General features: G+C 35.0%; 1 protein-coding gene across 3 annotated transcripts in view; it reads left to right on the plus strand.

Moving 5' to 3' along the window:
* The window catches only part of LOC149076946 (uncharacterized), a 114,575-nt gene that overhangs the window by 86,314 nt on the left and 9,074 nt on the right, over window positions 1-19,187 (plus strand). For all 3 annotated transcript variants that reach the window (XM_089244678.1, XM_089244677.1, XM_089244679.1), the window contains exon 3: window positions 14,834-14,861. In XM_089244678.1, coding sequence (XP_089100804.1) covers window positions 14,834-14,861 — 28 coding nt within the window. The remainder of the gene's footprint in view (window positions 1-14,833; window positions 14,862-19,187) is intronic.

The raw sequence follows: 19,187 nt of genomic DNA on the forward strand, positions 1-19,187 counted from the left end.
TAAATTATAAATTATATTATGATAATTATGAAATATAAATATTCATCGTAGAGATATTTGCCATGTTTTCAATGTTCTTTCCTTGAACATATCTCAGCTCACTGAAATTGTCAGTGGCGATTTTGTCAACTTATGGAAACATTTTTTGTGACAATAGGTGATTGGAGTTCCCGGCATTATTTTTACCGATGAAATATGGTCAATCAGTCATGATGAATTTTTTTTTCGTGAATTGCATTTTTAATTATGTCGATTTGCAACAACCCTTTGTTTGCTCATTCTTCGACAACACCAACAATAATTTGCATTTTTGGCTACATTTAGTTATATCCCGTACTTGAGGTCGCAATTTCCTGCATTTCCTTCAATGAGATACACGATAAGCATAAGTGAAGGTCTAATTTTTATTTGAATCCAGAGGGACATAAATTACTAATATCAACTACAACATTTGAATACTACTACAGTCGAATCCCGTTATAACGAACACCAAGAGACTGGAGGAATCACTTCGTTAAAACGAAATTTCGTTATAAAGGAATTCCAGGTTACCTAGCATTGTTCCCATGTAAACTTATTTGCCGGATTAGAAAAGTGTTCGTTAAAACGAGATTTTCGCTATAACGGTATTAGTTAAAACGGGATTCGACTGCACTACTAAACCCCACACGCACCTCGTTCATATTCCTCTGCGGAATTTGTAACGAATTAATACGTGTTGGAATGTTTTTGTACGTGTTGTGAACCTAACGTGAAGTTTGTTTCCTTATAATACTTGTTATAATGCTGCCATCTGCCGTCTATTTTTAAAACTATGGGTGAAGTTGAATATAGCAACAATTGAATAGCTTTTCATTCAGTTAGATACGAAGTCTACCTGCGGACCACCTGTGCCATCGTCACTGACCATAGGTTGAGAAACGCCGTTTTATACAATCAGGTTGCATTACACGGTATATAAACAACACGAAATACATGATAACTTCGACTTTCATGATTTTTCAATACATCATACTCAACGCGTGTTAGCTCCTTCATGAGATTTCATACATATTTCAAATAATTGAAGTTCACTAAATTTTCCAGTTTGAAATTTAAAAAAATTTATTAACTTTAAAAGAGAAATTTGAAAAATCATTATCGATTGACATGATCAGCAGTAATTAAAATTTTACATGGGATTATATTTCACTGAAAATTTTTAATCAATAATAATAAATGATAAGAAATTATCTTTTTCCCGTATTCTACTTATTTTTTTCAAAATCTTTTTTAAGTTCAGTTTAACTTTAAAAAAAATTTTCAATACTGAAACTGTTTTCAATTTCTTTTCTTCCACTTCGGACAAAATACGAAGGGATTGATGTCTCAAGAGTTTGGAGTCGGGGATCTATACAGTACAAAGAACATTTTTATACTAGATAAAGAGAGCAGTCGCACGCTCGTCTTTCGGTGTCTATAAATAAGCACAGAGTCACTCGTCCCCGGTGGTTTTATTTTTACAGCAATAAGAAAGAGATCACACGGAGACCGACACGAACAAAAACAATAGGAAAAAAAATTCTAACATATTTTTTGAATGAGAAGACGCCAAATCGAATTTGAACATTGAAAATTGTGCGATGCAAACTTGTGAGTTTTGGAGACGAATATATTTCTTGAGGTTTCTGTGTTATTGTACCAGGCTACTTACCGTTACCGTTATTCGAAGTACCGAGCACTCTGTGCTCTAATCTTCTTCGTCATAGCCACTCCAATTAATGAAGTATTTTATTTCAAAAATGGTAAGCCATCCTGCTTATCAGCAAGCAGCCATGAGAAGTATAAGAAATACAAAAACTTGACAGTAAGTGTCAAAATTCTCAAATTTTCCCTAAAAAACCTCAACAGATCTGACCAGAAAACCTAAAGGAGAAAATACTGAAAAAGGCCATTATCAGGGTGTTTTTTCCTCCATATTTTTCTCATTTCTTTAATCCCTTAATCTCGTTCGCTATTGTTCACTTCTGTATTCACATCATATATATATATGTAATATTATTCCTTTTAAAAACCTTTCATTTCACCCATAATTGGGGGTTTGTGTTGTATTCCATGGTGTATTACTTAAATTAACCCTTTCAGACCGTGTCCAACTCAATGAACATAATCTTCAAATGTCCACAGCAAATTTGTTTATCGTGTGATAAAGTTCATTATTGGCTTTTTTGGTATTGACAACAATCCCTCCACTGAATCAGATTTATATTTCTACATTGGCAAATCAAATATTGACACGTTAAAAAGTGGAGACACTGAACAGAAATTTCATAAATAAACTCGTGGCCCACGCATTCTAGATCCCTATAAACTGGACTCTTTGGTGGGCCCGAGTCCAGGTTTTTCCACAGCCCCTTCTAATTATAAGCTTATAGGTTAATTCGAGAAAATAAAACCATTAAAATTCGTGACGGGCTCCCAGGCCAGATGCCTATAAGCCCCCCCCCCCCCACCACCATATGGCTCTGCCCATATGGTGGTGGGGGTCAATGACAACATCATGGACCCCCTCCGAGCAATCCAATAGACCCCATTCAGTTCTCTTACAACTGATGGTAATTGCTGTGAAAGGTCATCAGAAGTTTTTTGGACCCCAAAAGGCCCCGCCCCAGGCCATGTCCTAGTGAGCCCATGCATTGACAGGGCTCATTGAAGGGCCATGAAGCCCGCGTTCAGACATAACCATTTTTGAATCTATATATTGCGGTTACAAGTATATTTTATTTTTTCAAAAGTATTTTAGACTTTGACATCGAAAACAAGATTTCAGAAGTTTTGCAACCGTTGAGAGACCCAGTATCCATCTCAATGCACATATCTGTAATTTCTTTAAAAATTAAATTTTCATAATTTTTTCTGCATAGGGTTAATAAAATATAGGCTCTATATAAATATTATATTACTAGAGGTAAACCTTTTTTCCTCCAGTGAATTTGATGCTGGTCTGAAAGGGTTAAATTGAAGCTTCTCCTGAGCAATTAAAAATCAACCCCTTCACTGTTCATTTTCATAGCACTTAACACAATTCTTATAAGAAGAAACATTGTGATACAATCTAGATTTATTATTTTTTATATTATTATATATTATGCTAAATAATAAATAACAATTTTGCTGCTGTCACTCCCTGCCTTGAGCAGCTAAAGTAATACCATCTAATACAATTCAATGCCGTAATTAGGAGTGACTGCCCTTTATATGCATTGCTGACTTTTGTGATACATTGTACAAGTTCAATTAGCTTAATACACTTAGGTACAAAAAATATTTTATGCACTTTTTCATTCTGCTTAAATATTGTCGAAGGACATAACTGGCTAAATTGTTTGATTATATATATATATTCAAAGAAACATACAGGTTCGAGAAAAGTTCAAAATATCGTAATCAAGCTTCTATAATGCCTTGCGAAAAGCATTTACTATCACAGGTACAAAACAATTGATCTAAATTTTTCAAAAATCCTTACATTTATAGTAGATAAACAAATTCGAACAAAATAAAAAAATTTTGTATTAATCCCCTTGAGATTGTTCAGTGTACAAGTTAATATGGTTTTATTCACAGTAGTATACATGTGAGAAAGGACCTCCATATACCTCAAGTACTTCCTCAGTGTACCAGTCCTTAGAATTCTTTTTTGAAATTGATTCGTGCAATATTTTTCTTCTTGTCGTTTGGTAAGTACTCAGCGATATTCCGCATGTGAGTCATCTTGTTTTTCAAAATATTTCAAAGCTAGTGTTTTTATATAGCTGTAAATGGAGGGAATCCCCAACATTATTTTTCTTTTTTGTTATCGAATGGTAAAGGGTATCCCATAATTTCATAAATAGTTTAAAATGGAAGAAATTTGTATATTTGAGTGTGGTTTGCGAAAAAAATTATTCTCACATAAAAAATTTCCCGTACAGGAAAAAAACTTTCACATTTTGTCGATAAAGGACGCTGTTCGAAAGCCTGGAGGTGGTGATTGGAATCAAACCTTTCTCCAATCTCTTCTGTGTCCGAAACGTTCGTAAAGCTTCAGCAGGTGATTCGTGGGCGAGGTGAAACAACTTAACCGATAACTTAACAATCTATCAATGTCAGCAATAATAAGATGTTAATCGTAAACCCTGCATTTTATAGGACTCTAATTTGCTTATTTCCAGTAATTTTTTTTCGTGCAGTGTCCTCTATCGACAAAACTTTGAATCAATTTTTTTTTCCGGCACCAAAAATGAAGTGAATGTTTAGATATTTAAAAATTCTACGTTTTAGTAAATTTTATTTTTGCGATTGCATGATTTGAATGAATCAAAATTGAAGAAATATCTTCAATCAAAATTTTGATTCGTTCGTATTGAACGAATAATGATACGGTAAATATTAATAACCATAATTAACTATAATTTTTATTCTCATTATTAAAATGCTATTAATTATTATTAATGCTCCATGATTCCCGTATATTCTCGTATTTGAATATACATGGCAAATAAAATACGTGGTAAGAAAAAACCCATTATGCATATTTCTTTTTTCAATTTTTTTTTTCTTTTTGATATTTTAGAAAGTATATCTTTTAGTATCATTTCAATACAAAATATGGTTACATAAGTACGATGTTTTCTTTATTAATAAACGGTTGATTCCTTGTGTGTGTCTTTTTTTGAGAGCTGCTGATATTCTACATATGTTCAGAGATTCATAAAATCACACAAAATTAAGGGGATTCATAATATCCAAAATGTAACGCACGTATATCAAAATGTAAAAACTATTCAACTTTGTTGAGCAAGATTTTAGAAGCTTATAAATAACTTAAGTATCAAAGCAAACAGCATATTTCGCCTTTAAAAATTAACCCTTTCAGCTAATTAAGTATATATATATATACACATTTATATATATACTATTCAGCTTTCAATCCGTTTTGATCGAATAATGTATAGGTAGAAAGAGGGAAATCTCGAGTTTCACACAGTTGGCGACAAGTAGCGGCGCTACCGCTCTTCCTTCGGCCGCCACTTCAGTGTTTGTCAAGATGGCGACTGCATAACAGAAATCGTTTTGTTTTCTAAGCTTCACGAAGTGTAAGTCCGTAACAACTGTTCATCGTGCTTTTCGTCGAAAATATCCTGGTGTTGAACTTCCTACCGCTCACAGCATTAGGCGATGTTATAAACAATTCCGAGACACGGGTTATCTGTGTTAAGGGAAATCCCCTTGCCGTCCCCGCATATTAGACGAAAATGTGGAGTGCATCCGACAGAGTTTCGCACTTAGTCCACAGAAATCCACTCGCAGTGGATGCAAACATGCTCGCAAAAGTTTGGGACGAATTTGACTACCGTATAGACATATGCCGTGCATCCCAAGGTGGACACATTGAGCTCCTTTAATTTGGTTTGTAAAAAACTTTTGATTAGCCATGTAATATAAAATTAATCTTAAGTGTCTATGTGTGTGTGTTCAATATTTTTCATAATATACGAATTTCAAATCGGGTGATTCTTTTTGGAACACCCTGTATATTAACAGCACCCATTCACATCCAAATTTTCTATAGAAAATAAATTTTCCTATTTTATTCCGTTTTTATGAGGGGGTGAACCATACAGAGTTTTTTATGCATATTTTTTTTCTTTTGGAGAAGTAACGGACATTATAAAATTTTATGAGGTAAAGCAATAGATTACTATTGCTTTACCTCATAAAATTTTTTATCAATTAAAAAAGCACTATTTTGACTTTTTTAGTTTTCTTGTGGGTGAATTTTTATTTTGCATGCTACCAATAGTTTTCTACTACAAATGGCTTTTTATGAGATTTTGATAAAAACATGAGATTTTTTATCCCGTCAATGTTTTAGAAGTTCATCTCATGCGTTTAGTATCACTGACTTCCAAGAGCGTGTCCGCATGACGACTCAAAAAAAAAAAAGAATAAGAGTAGTAATTTAAACATTAATGATGTTATAAAACGTTTTACAACATCAAAAGGCGTATGTATTTTATGCATTGCATGTCATAACAAATAAGATTGAGGAAATAAGATTACTTATCGCGCTTGATAACACACCTTGATTCAGACTCACGGGTTTTATACGCAATATCGATGGACAAAGAGTAACAGCGAATGGGTCGTCACTGGCAACACATAAACAATGAAATATTCATTTATTTAATCTCAATGACGTTTTTGTCCTGACACGTGTGGATAATATTTTGACGGTGGAAAATGCGTGAATATACTGACATGCATACTATATGCAATACAAATTGACAGGAAAAACGTCTCTCTATGAAGATTATTTTTCATATAAATGAACCAGAAAGAAATTTTTTAGTTTTTTGGACTATTTTTGCATGGGTTTATGGTGTCATGAATTTCATTAGCAAATAAAATGCTTTAAATCACACATGCTCAACCCATAGACTGTGTGACAAATTTGACCCTCGGTCTCATCTGTTACGGCCGCAATCTCAAAACTAATTTTGTAAAAATGAACTAAGCTACATATTTCCAGATAAATAAAGTAACCAGTGGTGCAGTTCCACGTCACTTAGGGCCGTATTCACCGACATGGTTTAAACTGCAGTCACAATTTTTTGATAAGAGATCGACACGGATATTGGTTAAATTCAGGTTTTTAACCAATCTATGTTGATCTCTTATCCAAAAATTGTGACTGCAGTTTAAACCATGTCGGTGAATACGGCCCCTAAGCGGCTCGCAGCACAGTTCTAGATCACTGGAGCAGCCCGCGGCACAGTTCCAAATCACTCAAGTGGCCAGAAGCACGTTTACAGATCACGTAAGTGACCCGCGACACATTCTCAGATCATGTAAGTGGCCCGCGGCACATTCCCTGATCACTTAAGGGAACTGCGTCGCTGTTCCAGATCACTTAATTAAGCGGCCCGCGACACGTTTTCAAATCATTGAAGTGGCCTGCACTTTTCTAAAGGTTAAACACCCTTGCTTTAAATAAAAACTGCATTCACCCTCTCAACCTTCTATCTCGAGTGTCGCGACTTTCTATTTTTCAAGAATAATATACAAAATCGCGGATGACGTCTTTAATGTTCGCGAAATCAAGATTCGTAGAAGATTCGTAGCAATTTTTTTTGTCATTTAGCTTCGATAATTGTAGCAGATTGATCTGAAAACAAATAAGACTCGTTTTACATATATATATATAGCCTATATACCGTAGTACTGTACTAAAATAGAATATCATCGATAATAATTAAGTTAGTATGTTGTTCACCAAAGAACCACAGAATAAATGATATGTTTTTAAGGCCGAGATTACACTATAAAAGTTTTATAAAAGTTCATTTATAAAACTTGAAAAATGCAACCAATAGGCGGATCAGTTAAGTTCGCTCGAATGTAACAGATGTGTTTATTGGTTACATTTTTCAAGTTTTATAAAAACATTTTTATGAAAGTTTTATAGTGTAATACCAGCCTAAGGCTGGTATTACACTATAAAACTTTGATAAAAATTCTTTTATAAAACTTGATGAATTATTATAAATATAATACATAATATAAATTAATTATTCTTTTATAAATTTTTATAGTGAGGCTGGTATTACACTATAAAAGATTAATAAAAGATCTTTTGCAAAACGTGAAAAATTCAACCAATAAGCCTATTGAATTGTTGAATTTTTCAATTTTTTGTGAAAGAAGTTTTTCAACACTTTTATTGTGCAATAAAATATCAATTATTAGAGTTACCGATTCGAAATAGGGTGAAAATGTAAAAAGGGTAAATAATTATATATATATATATATATATATATATATATACTATATTCATATTCACAAAAACTCAGTTATTAAGGGAATGGAAAAACTGACAGTTGAATATGACAGAATATAATGATGCATGATGCCAGGAGCAAGATCGAACCTTTCGAGGGTGTACAAAAATTTTCTTCCCGAGAAATTTAGAGTTACCGCCCTTCAAAAAAAAACAAATCTGAATTAACAGAAATTGGTCAAAATTCTATATGAAAGGTATTTTCTCATATTCGACATTTAATTTTTTCACAGAAATATTGAAATTTTTTTCTAGTTTTTGGTCGGCTCGGGTGTGGGGGAGGCAGGGCCATCTAAAGAGCATCATGGGTCACCGGGCCAAGTGATTTTTATGAGGCCTTACGTGACAAATTCTCGAAAAATTCAACTACTTCTCGTTTTTCTGAGCCGCCTCCCTCCCCTTTCTCTTGAAGCCCGGGTGAGCCCATGTGTTAAAACGGCACTGGCGGGTGGGCACACGCACACCCTGCGTACGCCTCTGCATGATGCTCTCAAACGCACGCTTTGCAACGTTGCAGCAACAACAACAGAATATTCTGATGCAATTTCGGAAGTAAAACAGTTGTAAATTCCCTCGTAGGCGACAGATAAGGTTTGTGTGTTGTACTGTAAACGGTCTCGAAAGCAAATTTTGTAAGATACGGCTCGTCGATTGTCTGAGATCGACATCAGAGAGAGAAAAAAGACAGAGGCTCTCTCTTTCCCCTTTTCCTTTTTTTTAAATAAAATTTTTGGTAATCTGATTAACTGCCATCTATTATCGTATTAAACAACTATGGGAGTTTTTTGAATCATTGATAGATGGCAGCAGATATTGCTTCACTATAATTTGTTGATCTTCACTTTTCATCAATAGATGACAGTAACATCGGTCCCATAATAATGGGGCTGACAGGGCTCCTGCCCTGGGACCCAGGGCAATTAATATCATTTTTTGTTTTTCATGCGATAAATTCACTGGAGAAAGTCCCGTGAAAAGTCTGGCACTACAGCCGAAGATACCAGCCTCAAAGGGAGCCATGCTCCAGGGGGCCATGCATGGGCGGAGATACGGGGGGGGGCATGGTGGCATTGCCACCCCTCTCCCAGCGTCAAAGTTGGAGTCGACTGATCTAACGTATATGTGCATATATGAATTGAAATCCTCATCATCATGCCCCCCCACCTCCCAGACTTTCAAGTCTATTCCGCCTATGGGGCCATGGACAGTAAGGATATCATTGAAACAATCAAAAAATCATGTGAGGTCTTAAGGTGTCTTCTTTTATTCTCATCCTCACTCTTCTTTAATTCTCTTTTATTTGTTATATTGGAATATCCAATGCCTGAGCGAGTCTTGTTATGTGAAGCATAAGGACAAACAAATTTTCCTCTGCTTTTCTAACATGGGCTGCGTATATCTGAAACAAAATCATGCACGTCTAACACCATTCGATCAAAGCAAAGTTAATGCATGTGGCAACAATCAAATTCCCTATCTCCTAGGCCAGAGGTTCTCAAACTGTGAACGTGGTGCCTTGGTGCGCCTCCAATCTCTGTCGGAGCGGTGACCCTGACAAAGGTTTTTTGAAAATATTCTTTGTTAAGCTCTAGGGAGCCTGCAGAGCTCGCGGATAAGCATTGAATAGGGAAAAGGGGCGCCTCGGGTGGAAAAAGTTTGAGAACCCCTGTTGCTAGACCACTTATTCACGCTTAAATAGGACTGGAAGGGGGGTGTTTTCTGATGATAATTAATGGTCAGAGTTGGAAAAGATTGAAAAGAGCTAATCTTTTGTTCTCAATGCTTATACAAGTTATGCAGATTATGGCCTATAAAATGCACTGATAAACATATAGTTATGTTAAAATCGGCACTTATGGCAAGGAAAGGTTCAAAAAAGACATTTTTACAACAAAAGTATGAAAATAGGCAAAAAAGCCATTATGGCATTTTGCCTGAACTTCCGGGCCCCATAAATGCCGCTGTGGTAGTCGAGTGCTCATAGTGACAGACTTGCATTGCGAAGACCCGGATTAGAACATCACAGCGGTGGTCGGCTGAAGTTGGTTTTCTGTGGTTCCCAACTTCGAGACGCGAATGCAAGCCGGATCTCCCTGTTGAAAAGTCTCGTCACAGAGAGCAACAGGCCTATAACAATACAATCATTCAATCATTACACTTCACTCATAGATAGAAAAATTCACGGCAGATGGCAGGGGGTGCGCTGCACATAACAAGCATTGCACAGACTTCATGTTACGTTCACAACACATACATCCACAGCCTCCAACATGTCCCAGGTCTTCTTCGACCACTTACTAAAATACCACTTACTTCATTGAGACGGAGCGGTGGGGCCAAGATCTGGTTAGGAGGAGGAGGGCTCTACTAATAATTTATCATTATTTTCTTTCTAATTTTAGCACCGGAATAATGATGGGAGTTCAGTTGATGAGGTGGTGCTCTCTGTTTAAAACTGAGCCAAACAAGCTACTCTCAACTTTCTGACAAATACACCCGATTATGGTAGTTGGTGCTGCCATCTATGTTTTAAGTATAAAGCTGCTCAAGAAATATGTGTCCCACACTTTTAATATTTGAAGCGGATGCTGTTGTGCATCCTCGCAAAGAATTTTTTTTCTGAAAAGTATTCAGTTAAATGAAAGAAAACAAAATTATTCGGGGGTGGGGGGAGAGAAATAAAAATCCCATTGGTTTCAAGAAAATGCTACAGAATATTTTTGTCTCAAAGAAATATGGTCAGCATCAATCACTCTCATCGTCGAATGCACGGTTAACGAAACTAAAAGGAATCAGTACATTGTTCAAAAAAAAAAATTCAATGAAACAATACTAGCGTAATTAACGGAAAACCATTTCAGAAACGAAAATACCTCAAGCGATAGAAATTATCAATTTGTTTTTCCACTTTTTCAGTTATCCACAAATTTTTTTCCAAATTCAACACCCCCCCTCAAAAAAAAAATTAAGAATTTTTTGCTTTTTCGTGGGAATAAAATAAATTCAATAAATGAATAAAATCAATAGAATTTAATTTCAAATCTAAAAAAAAATAGTAATTTTTTAATCTTATAAATTTCCATAAACAACATGACATAGCAAATTGCTTCCGGCTATATATGTAATAAAAAAAAAACACAATAATAAATTCTTTTCCAAAATAGCTCGTGGAGCTTTTCACCCTAATTTAGAAGCTGTTGAAGAAAAATAGGAAAATACATTTTATTATTATTTTCTCTTTTCTTTCCCCCCTTATTATTAATTAACAAACACACGTATTTTAGAAATGTGTGAGGCTGAGGAGATTGTTTATTGCTATTGTTGTTGTTGTAGTGAAAATTCAAATTGTAATTCAGTGCTTGAAGTGAGGTCCACTCGGTATGTTTGTTCAGTATTTCAACATTTCCTCCATTTAAAATGCACATTAACTGTAATCACAATGTGTACGTCTCAAATGTAAATTTTTGTAATTTTATCACAAAGAAACGTTTTTAAATTTATTTCCCTCAAATGTATATACCTGTGTAAGGAATCCCACAGCTGTAATTATTTAATAATTCAGTGGATAATTTGATGTTGGTTCACAGTCCGTCCCATGTACTGTGTGTGTTTCTATGGAGATGAATGTGTTTATACTATTGTACTGAGTTGAGATTCGAGCTGGTCAACAACCCCCTGTGTGTCTTCATTAATGTGTTTTAACTCCCTATGTTGAGTCAACGATGATTGATGTTTTCGGGGAAGGTGTTGGTTACACATTTGTTATGTGATTGCTCTTTAGTGTTATTTATTTCCTTTCGATATATGTATAATATCTTGACTACATTGTGTTTCATTGATAATGAATGAAAAAACAACTTAGGTTGGCAGCCTAGTTTCTTTCAAGTCAAGCGTGTTTTCATGTGGGTTAAATGGTCCAAAATGATGTATTCCTTTTTTCTACGTCTAAAGCAGGGGTAGCCAACTTCTTTCTGTTTGTGGACCAATATAATGGTCAGTTATAACGTCACGGGTCGCATCAGTGATGCAACTTTGCTGTGTATGAGCTGCTCCATTGTTAATTGAATTAATTTCTTCACTAGAAATAAGCAGTTTGTTAAGAAATATGCTGTTGTAACCGATAGTTCAAATAATGGTCATAAATTTAATTTATTCGCTGTACTTTTACCTTGTCGCGGGCAGCACAAAATCACTTCACGGGCCAGCTGTGTGCCACCCCTGTTCTAAAGATTCAATCTTGGGGGGGAAAAAAATTGTGTGCAGAGTGATACCTCGGCTAATGAAGATGATTTTGTTCCAGAATTGCATTCATAATCTGAAATCTTTGTTAGCCGAAACATGATTCCCCCATAGCTTTCTATGAATAATCATTTATACAGAGATCTGTCCGCAAACAATTCTGGATCTGGAAAATGGACCCTTTACAAAATAATAATAATAAAACCTTAAGTTTGGCATTTTATTCCTCTTCCAATAGATCAGCGGTTCTCAACCTTTTTTGGCTCGCGGAGCCCTTTCTGATATATAATTTCTATGACGGAGTCCCGTAGACCTATTTTTTACGTATTCCACAAAGTTACTGATTTATTTTTACTATTTAAAAATATTTATAATTTTTTTCAAATTTACTTTTTTTTAATTTTCTTCAAGCGGCCGTGAAGCCCTTAGAGAGTGCACACGGAGCACCTGTTGAGAACCGCTGCGATAGATTAACTAGGTTATCTGCTTCTTGTAAAATTATTAATTTTTCACAAAATTAATGACCATTTTTATAAAAATAAGGAAAATTTTCATAGAAACAGAACCCTAAAAAGTCTGGACAGACCCCTGATTTAATTTGTTCTAGGTATCACTCAAAATGTGAAGATAGTTTTTTATTCACCAAGTGCTGCATAAAAAGACAAACTGACCGAAGATTAAAATGAACAGCTTCAAAATTCAGTAAATTAGAATCTACAGATGAAGATAAGCATTGGTGTATAGGTTTGAGTTCTAAACCCCACTCCCAAGTCGAGATTATGATGTTATTTTTCAGGAAAAAAATTTAACATCCCCATCCCCCAAAAGAAAAAAACCCTTTGAAACCCCCATCCTGCAAGATAATTCTGCTTATGCCTGTGGAGAGATATTGAAGATATTTTTATTTTATAGTAACAACCAACACCAGCTTTAGTCTACTAAAGCCCTTGACACAACCCAGTTCGGTCCGTATGTGTCTCTATTCATTTGTGATTTGGTCCGCTCATTTCTGTGTCTGACATATCCAGATGGAAAAGATACACTCCTAGAATGTCTAAGCTGCTCAGTTTGATGCTCAAGAGTCTTTCATCGAAAGAAAACATGCTCTTTTTTCTATTGGCTGAATCTTTCATTTCATGTGAAATTGTTCAAAAATTTTCAGAAAGGAAAAAGGGGAGTTGTATCTATATATAAAGATTCTGAGGTTGATATGAGTTAATCTGGTTCAAGTGACAATAATTGCGATTATCATTGGCCTGTAAATTCATCTCACGATGCAGCTATTTTATGTTAGGGGCTGTTCAAGTATTACGTAAGTAAATTTTTAGCCATTTTTGAACCCTCCTCCCCCTCGTCAGTAAAAGTCTGCAAAACGCTGACCCCCCCCCCCTCTTCCCCCCCCCTTGTCAGCAAAATTTTGTCATCAGCTCTGCCCCTCTGAATCCTAACTCATATTTTCATAAAGGGTGGTTGATGACATTATCCAAACACCCCCCCCCCCGTCATCAAAAGTCAGCTAATAGGAAACCCCCTTCTCCCCCCCCCCCATCGATGAAGATGTAATACTTGAATGACCCCTTACCATCCATGGGATAAATCGAGAAACTATCCGTACTCAGAATAAGACAACCAATAAATATATTTTATGGCATTGTATAATGTTTAATCATGTATATTGTTAATCGTTTTTTTTAATTGCATATTTAATTGGGTTGCTGTATTTGAGAGATATATTTGTTATGGGCATCTTTTTCTCAGCCACTCATTGGGCATTTTGCCTGTTATGGCGTTGTATTTGTATATCAGCGAAAATGTTTGTTAACCGAATCTGTATTCATTAGCAGAGGCAAAAAAATCTTCATTAACCAAAAAATTCATAAGCCGAGGCATTCATGAAGTCTCACTGTGCATTATACCCTCATTATAATGGACATCACTTATAATGGACAGTTGAAAGAATTTTAATAATAATAATAAAGGGTGCTTATTGTTATTTGACAAGTTTTTTGCATTTCCAAGCAAGTGATTAAGCATAGATCATTGTGTTGTTTACCTAAACATGGATGCACTTTATACACAAGCGCCCTTGCAGGTGTAAAACATCAATGAATGCGAATTTAAGGTATGCCCTTGAGAATGAAGAGGAAAAACAAAACCCTATCTTTCACCTACAAAGTTTTGATCTCGGCAACAAAGTTTGATTGTTCTGCAACTGATGTTGCAGTTTTCACCATATTCTGCTTTGGGGTGATGGCGTAGTGAAAAACAATTATTGACGTTGAAAGGGTACTTGTAGCACCATAAACCTCGGCCCAGGATTCAGACAGAATTTCTCACCAAGGGAAACTTCCAGCAGCATAAATGTGATCTTAATTGGTTGTTTCCATGTGTTTCTTTGTCTGCATCTGGCGCAGTCATTTATAGTGTTACAGGTACTGTTCCTATGTTATTTATTGTTTTTACTTCACTGATCACTTAGCAATGCATAAAAGTAAGTGCCAGCATTTAAATTTTTCTAAATTATGTTATTGTATCCACGAGAGCTTGGCTTTTGTTTCTCTACTTATTCTCAAGCTCACTCTGAAACACATATCTTGAATTTCATATGCATTTGTTGATTTTTGCGATCACTAGGGGTTTGTGTATTGGTAAAATTATTTTATGACCACCTATATAGTTTCCTATATTTTTTGCTTATACTGTGAGAGTTTAATATATTTTTTTTTATTTAAGGTATTTGCAAGTATGTGACTGACTACAGGTAAACATGTTTACAAGTTGAGAATTATTACTATTTCAATCTGTTCTCCTGTTGTTTTATTTTTTATATTTCAGTCTAAGAAATCACATACATTTTCATTTATTTAAATCACTTTATATTTTTTTTTTAAAAAAATCATTGATTTAAATCACAAAATTTTAAATTTTGTTTTTTCTTTAAATAACTTCAATGATATTGAAGTAAAAGTAACCTGGTATAGTATGCATGTTACTGATATGTGATAAAGTTTGCGCTTAAAAGAAGTATAGAAGATCTTTTTTTGGGGTGACTATAAGAAGCTGAACTTGGCACTTAGCTTAACTGCACTAAGTATTTTCAATCCATTACAATGTGGTGCTGGGGTCCCCTGATTAAAAAATAGACTAATTATTTTTTGTATAAAGTCTTTTGAATTCTATGCCCTGATCGCTGATTCAAAGTGATAATAGATGCTGTACCAACATAAATATCATTGAGCTTTTGACGTTACTTTTCGTATTAAAATTCTGAGTTTGCTTGTTTTTTTTACTAAAACTCATTAAATCTGTTGAAGAATAAAAATGGGTAAACTATGTACTAAACTATTATGCAACATCATGCAAGTCGGAAACACATCCATTAATTGTGCAGGAAACAATCTTGTCAACAGAATTTGTTTTATTTAGTTGATGCTGAATGACCCTTTAGTTGTGCATCGAGTGGATTGAGATGTCTTGTGCCATATGTGTGATACTGAGTTGCCACCACTCTTTCACTTTAATGAAGGGGAGGGCTCAGGAATGAAAGCACTTTTCTCTACAACAAAATGATAATCCACAAAGTTAATTTGGGCTCAACTACCTTTCATGTTACATAAACACAGGTATTGGTATTGTTTGCTTGTAGTTTGTTTGTAGTTTATTCATTAATGCTTAATTAAATTTAGTAGTTAAGAGAAAAAAAACAGATATGAAAATATGCATTCTTAATGATTAACAAGAATTTCTTTAATTACTAGTAAACCGTCAATTCATTTTAAATCTGATTTTCTTAAATTTTTATTTTTAACAATCATGATTTTTTTCATACCCTGGTGACACCTATAGATCATAGCTGCCAAGTCTCCCGAATTTTCCAGGAGTCTCCCGAGTTATAGCTTCATCTCTGGACCTCCCGGAAAGTTTGAATTTTTTACAAAAATCCCTAATTGTCCCTAAAAATTCCCTACTTCATCTGAAAAGAATCTCCGCTTCTGAAACAATTCTTAAGAAATTTCTTGTGGGGCAAAAAGTCTTTTGCCTCTGTTTTTCCCAAGAGAAATGTCTGAAATTCTCTTCCAGATTAAATAAATATGATAATGAAGAGGAATAGACCTCTCAAGTTCAATTGAGCAGCAATGATGAATTTGAGTGACTTTTCTCAAAACTTAGTTGCAGCCCGGGCTGTTTCAACCCAAGGGTCCAGTAACATTAAAGGGCTCCAGAATATAACCTTCATCCGAGACCCAGGATGGTGTTGAGGTGGTCCTGGTTGGAAAAGCAACAACAACATTGTGCCTTATCAGAAGTAATATTGCTGAAAAACTTTGAGGTTGACTAAATTTTGTAGGGATATGCCTTTTTCACACCTAGTGGAAATCACTGAACCCTCTTTGACCTTTGAAGACTGGACCAGACGCACCACACTTCCCATCTCAGAGAGAAACACACCGAACTCCCTGTAAAATGGTAGAAAAAACAGTTTAAGGACAATCAAAAAATTTTTGTATCTTGTGGATGTAAATATATGTTTTATTATATGTCTATAAGTCTTAGAGCGATAATTACAAGTGGAAACAAACATTTTCTAGTGAAAATAATTTTGGTGTTTACTGCACTACTTTAAAAAAAATTGTTCAAATTATAGTAAAGGTCAAAACCTGGAAAAAAAAGCTAAGGGCACACATTTTCTGATGTCTGGAAAAGAAATTCACATTTTTCTCATGCTAGTTCAACAGTCTAGACTGTTTTGCACTGTGGAATCAAATTTTTTTCTTAAAATGTAAACATGACCAAAGACAATATATTTATTACGCATTGAAAAGATAAAATGTTCTGAGAAAAACTGATGTGCCTAGTCATGAAATTTTGAGAAGAATTAAAAAGATTGAAGACTGTTGGTAAAAGTTTCATAAATTAACCCGAGAATTATATGGACTGAAAGCTTGCACAAAGAAAGCCTCTTTCTCTTACCATTCAACAAAAAAAAAATCAGTTTTATGTGAAAAAGCAAAATCTCTCAGTGTAATTCAGACAACAACTTTTCTTGCCCACATTAACTGTGCCTTATGTGATGAAAACAAATTTGAATGTCTGGTATGAGAAAACGAAGTACAACCCCCCCCCCCCCCCATATAAAACAGTGCAGAGAAAAGCTATTTGAATCGGCCAAACAGCATGTATCTTCTAGTGCCAAGTGGGATGAGTATGTTTCTCTGATGAGAAGACAATTTAGATAGACAGGCCATCATCGGGGTGGGGAGCAATTCTCCAGCTTCAAAAAATACAATAGAATGGACAAACAAGATAAAATTAAGAAGAAAAAAAAATATATATATGCATGATATGTTCTTCTCTGCCCTGTGGAAAAGGTTGAAGTGACGGGCCTGCTAATAGACAATGGTTTTAAATATTTCTGATCTATGCAATGACAGTGTTTTATCTTGGGAATGTGGGCATATCAAGACAGTTTCATCAGAATTTCTATCTTCTGAGGCACCTTCCTTAACTTTTAGACAGTTTTTGTTTCAACAGGACAATGCTGCTGTATGTTTTAAAGTCTAAAAGGTGTTGGTTTGAAGCCAGTTCAGGCAGAACACTGCTTGAGTGATCATTGAGAAGTCCTTTTCTTAATTCTGTATGTCACTTGTTTCATTTTCACTCATGAAGGGTATATCAATTGTACCCAGTACGAATACGAACAATCTTATTGCAGCCATCAAACAAGCTTGGAAGACAGTTACACAATTAGTTATTTATCACTCATCTCTATCAGTGGCATCCAGAATTATAAAGAAAAAAGTAGTCTTTCTTTAAGAGCATGGGCTTAGCAGCCTATTCTGTTCAAGTACCAGTGGAATGAATTAGAAGTTCTCTTTCTTCTTTCTTCACCATCGCGAAGCTTTATAGCAACCTTATCTCTAGCCGGCTGAAGTTGGTTTTCTGCAGTTTTCCAGCTTGGAGGCACGAATGTGAGCCTGTCTTCCATTTGAAAAAGTCTTTCCGCAGAGAGCAGGCAATCCTATAACACGATACTGACAAAACATTAAAATTCATTTTCATCTTTACTTCAGAAAATGGAAGCCAGATGGCAGCATGAACACAAAACAAGCACAACTCGACAACATAAATACGTTAAAGCCAAGCATACACTCAGAACACTCATTCTCCAGCATATGCTGATTCGTTAGAAATTCCATATAGCAGCGGTTCTCAACCTTTTTTTGACTCATGGAGCCCTTTTAAGTAAACAAATTCTATGGCGGAACCCCATAGGCTAATTTTTTAATTATTCATCAAAGTTACTGATTTTATTTTTACAAATATTTACATTTTTAAAAATATTTATAATTATTTTTTTAAATTTGACTTTTTTTATATATTTTGAAGTGGTAGCGGAGCCCCTGGAGAGTGTGCACAAGGAGCCCCAAGGGCTCCACGGAACACCAGTTGAGAACCGCTGCCATAGAGGAATGTGTACAAGATGCATGTTCATTAAGTAGTAGTAATAGTAACTATCTCTACTGAAGTTGCTCTTTCTTTCTATGCTCCTGTTAATAATTTTTCCCTTACATATAATGAAGTATCTTTCTACTATACATGTAAGAGCACACATAGGGTGAGAATGAAAAGAGGACTTAAAAACTCCTCTTTTCAATCGTATCTATTATACATTTTCTTTTAATATTTTTTCTTTCCCCCTTTCTTTTTCTGGCGTGTGGTTAGGTTAGCGCAACGTTACCAGATTTATCGTTGATTCATCAAGTAGATGTAATGCTAATTTCTTGCCGAAAACTTGTATGCGAAGTTGTTAAAATAAAATTTTTCACATAGTTTTAAATTGCCCTAATACTTTTTTCCAGGTTTTTGGCCTTTTCTATAATTTAAACAATTTTTTTTCTGGAGCAATGCAGCACTCATCAAAATTATTTATATATTGGCGCATATTACGTGGCTGACCAGGTCACCATTTCAACTAAAAAATTTGTATTGGTGCCTAAAATTTTTGTTGCAGGCTGAGAACAGCTCACAATGTTTGGTATTCATAGCAGCATAGCTGCCAACATGAAAGTGTTTACCCTCTTTCATA

Source organism: Pholcus phalangioides, unplaced genomic scaffold, assembly GCF_987345545.1.
Source record: "Pholcus phalangioides strain wild (caught in Gottingen) unplaced genomic scaffold, Ppha-v1.0 ptg000015l_1, whole genome shotgun sequence".
NCBI classification, from domain to species: domain Eukaryota; kingdom Metazoa; phylum Arthropoda; class Arachnida; order Araneae; family Pholcidae; genus Pholcus; species Pholcus phalangioides.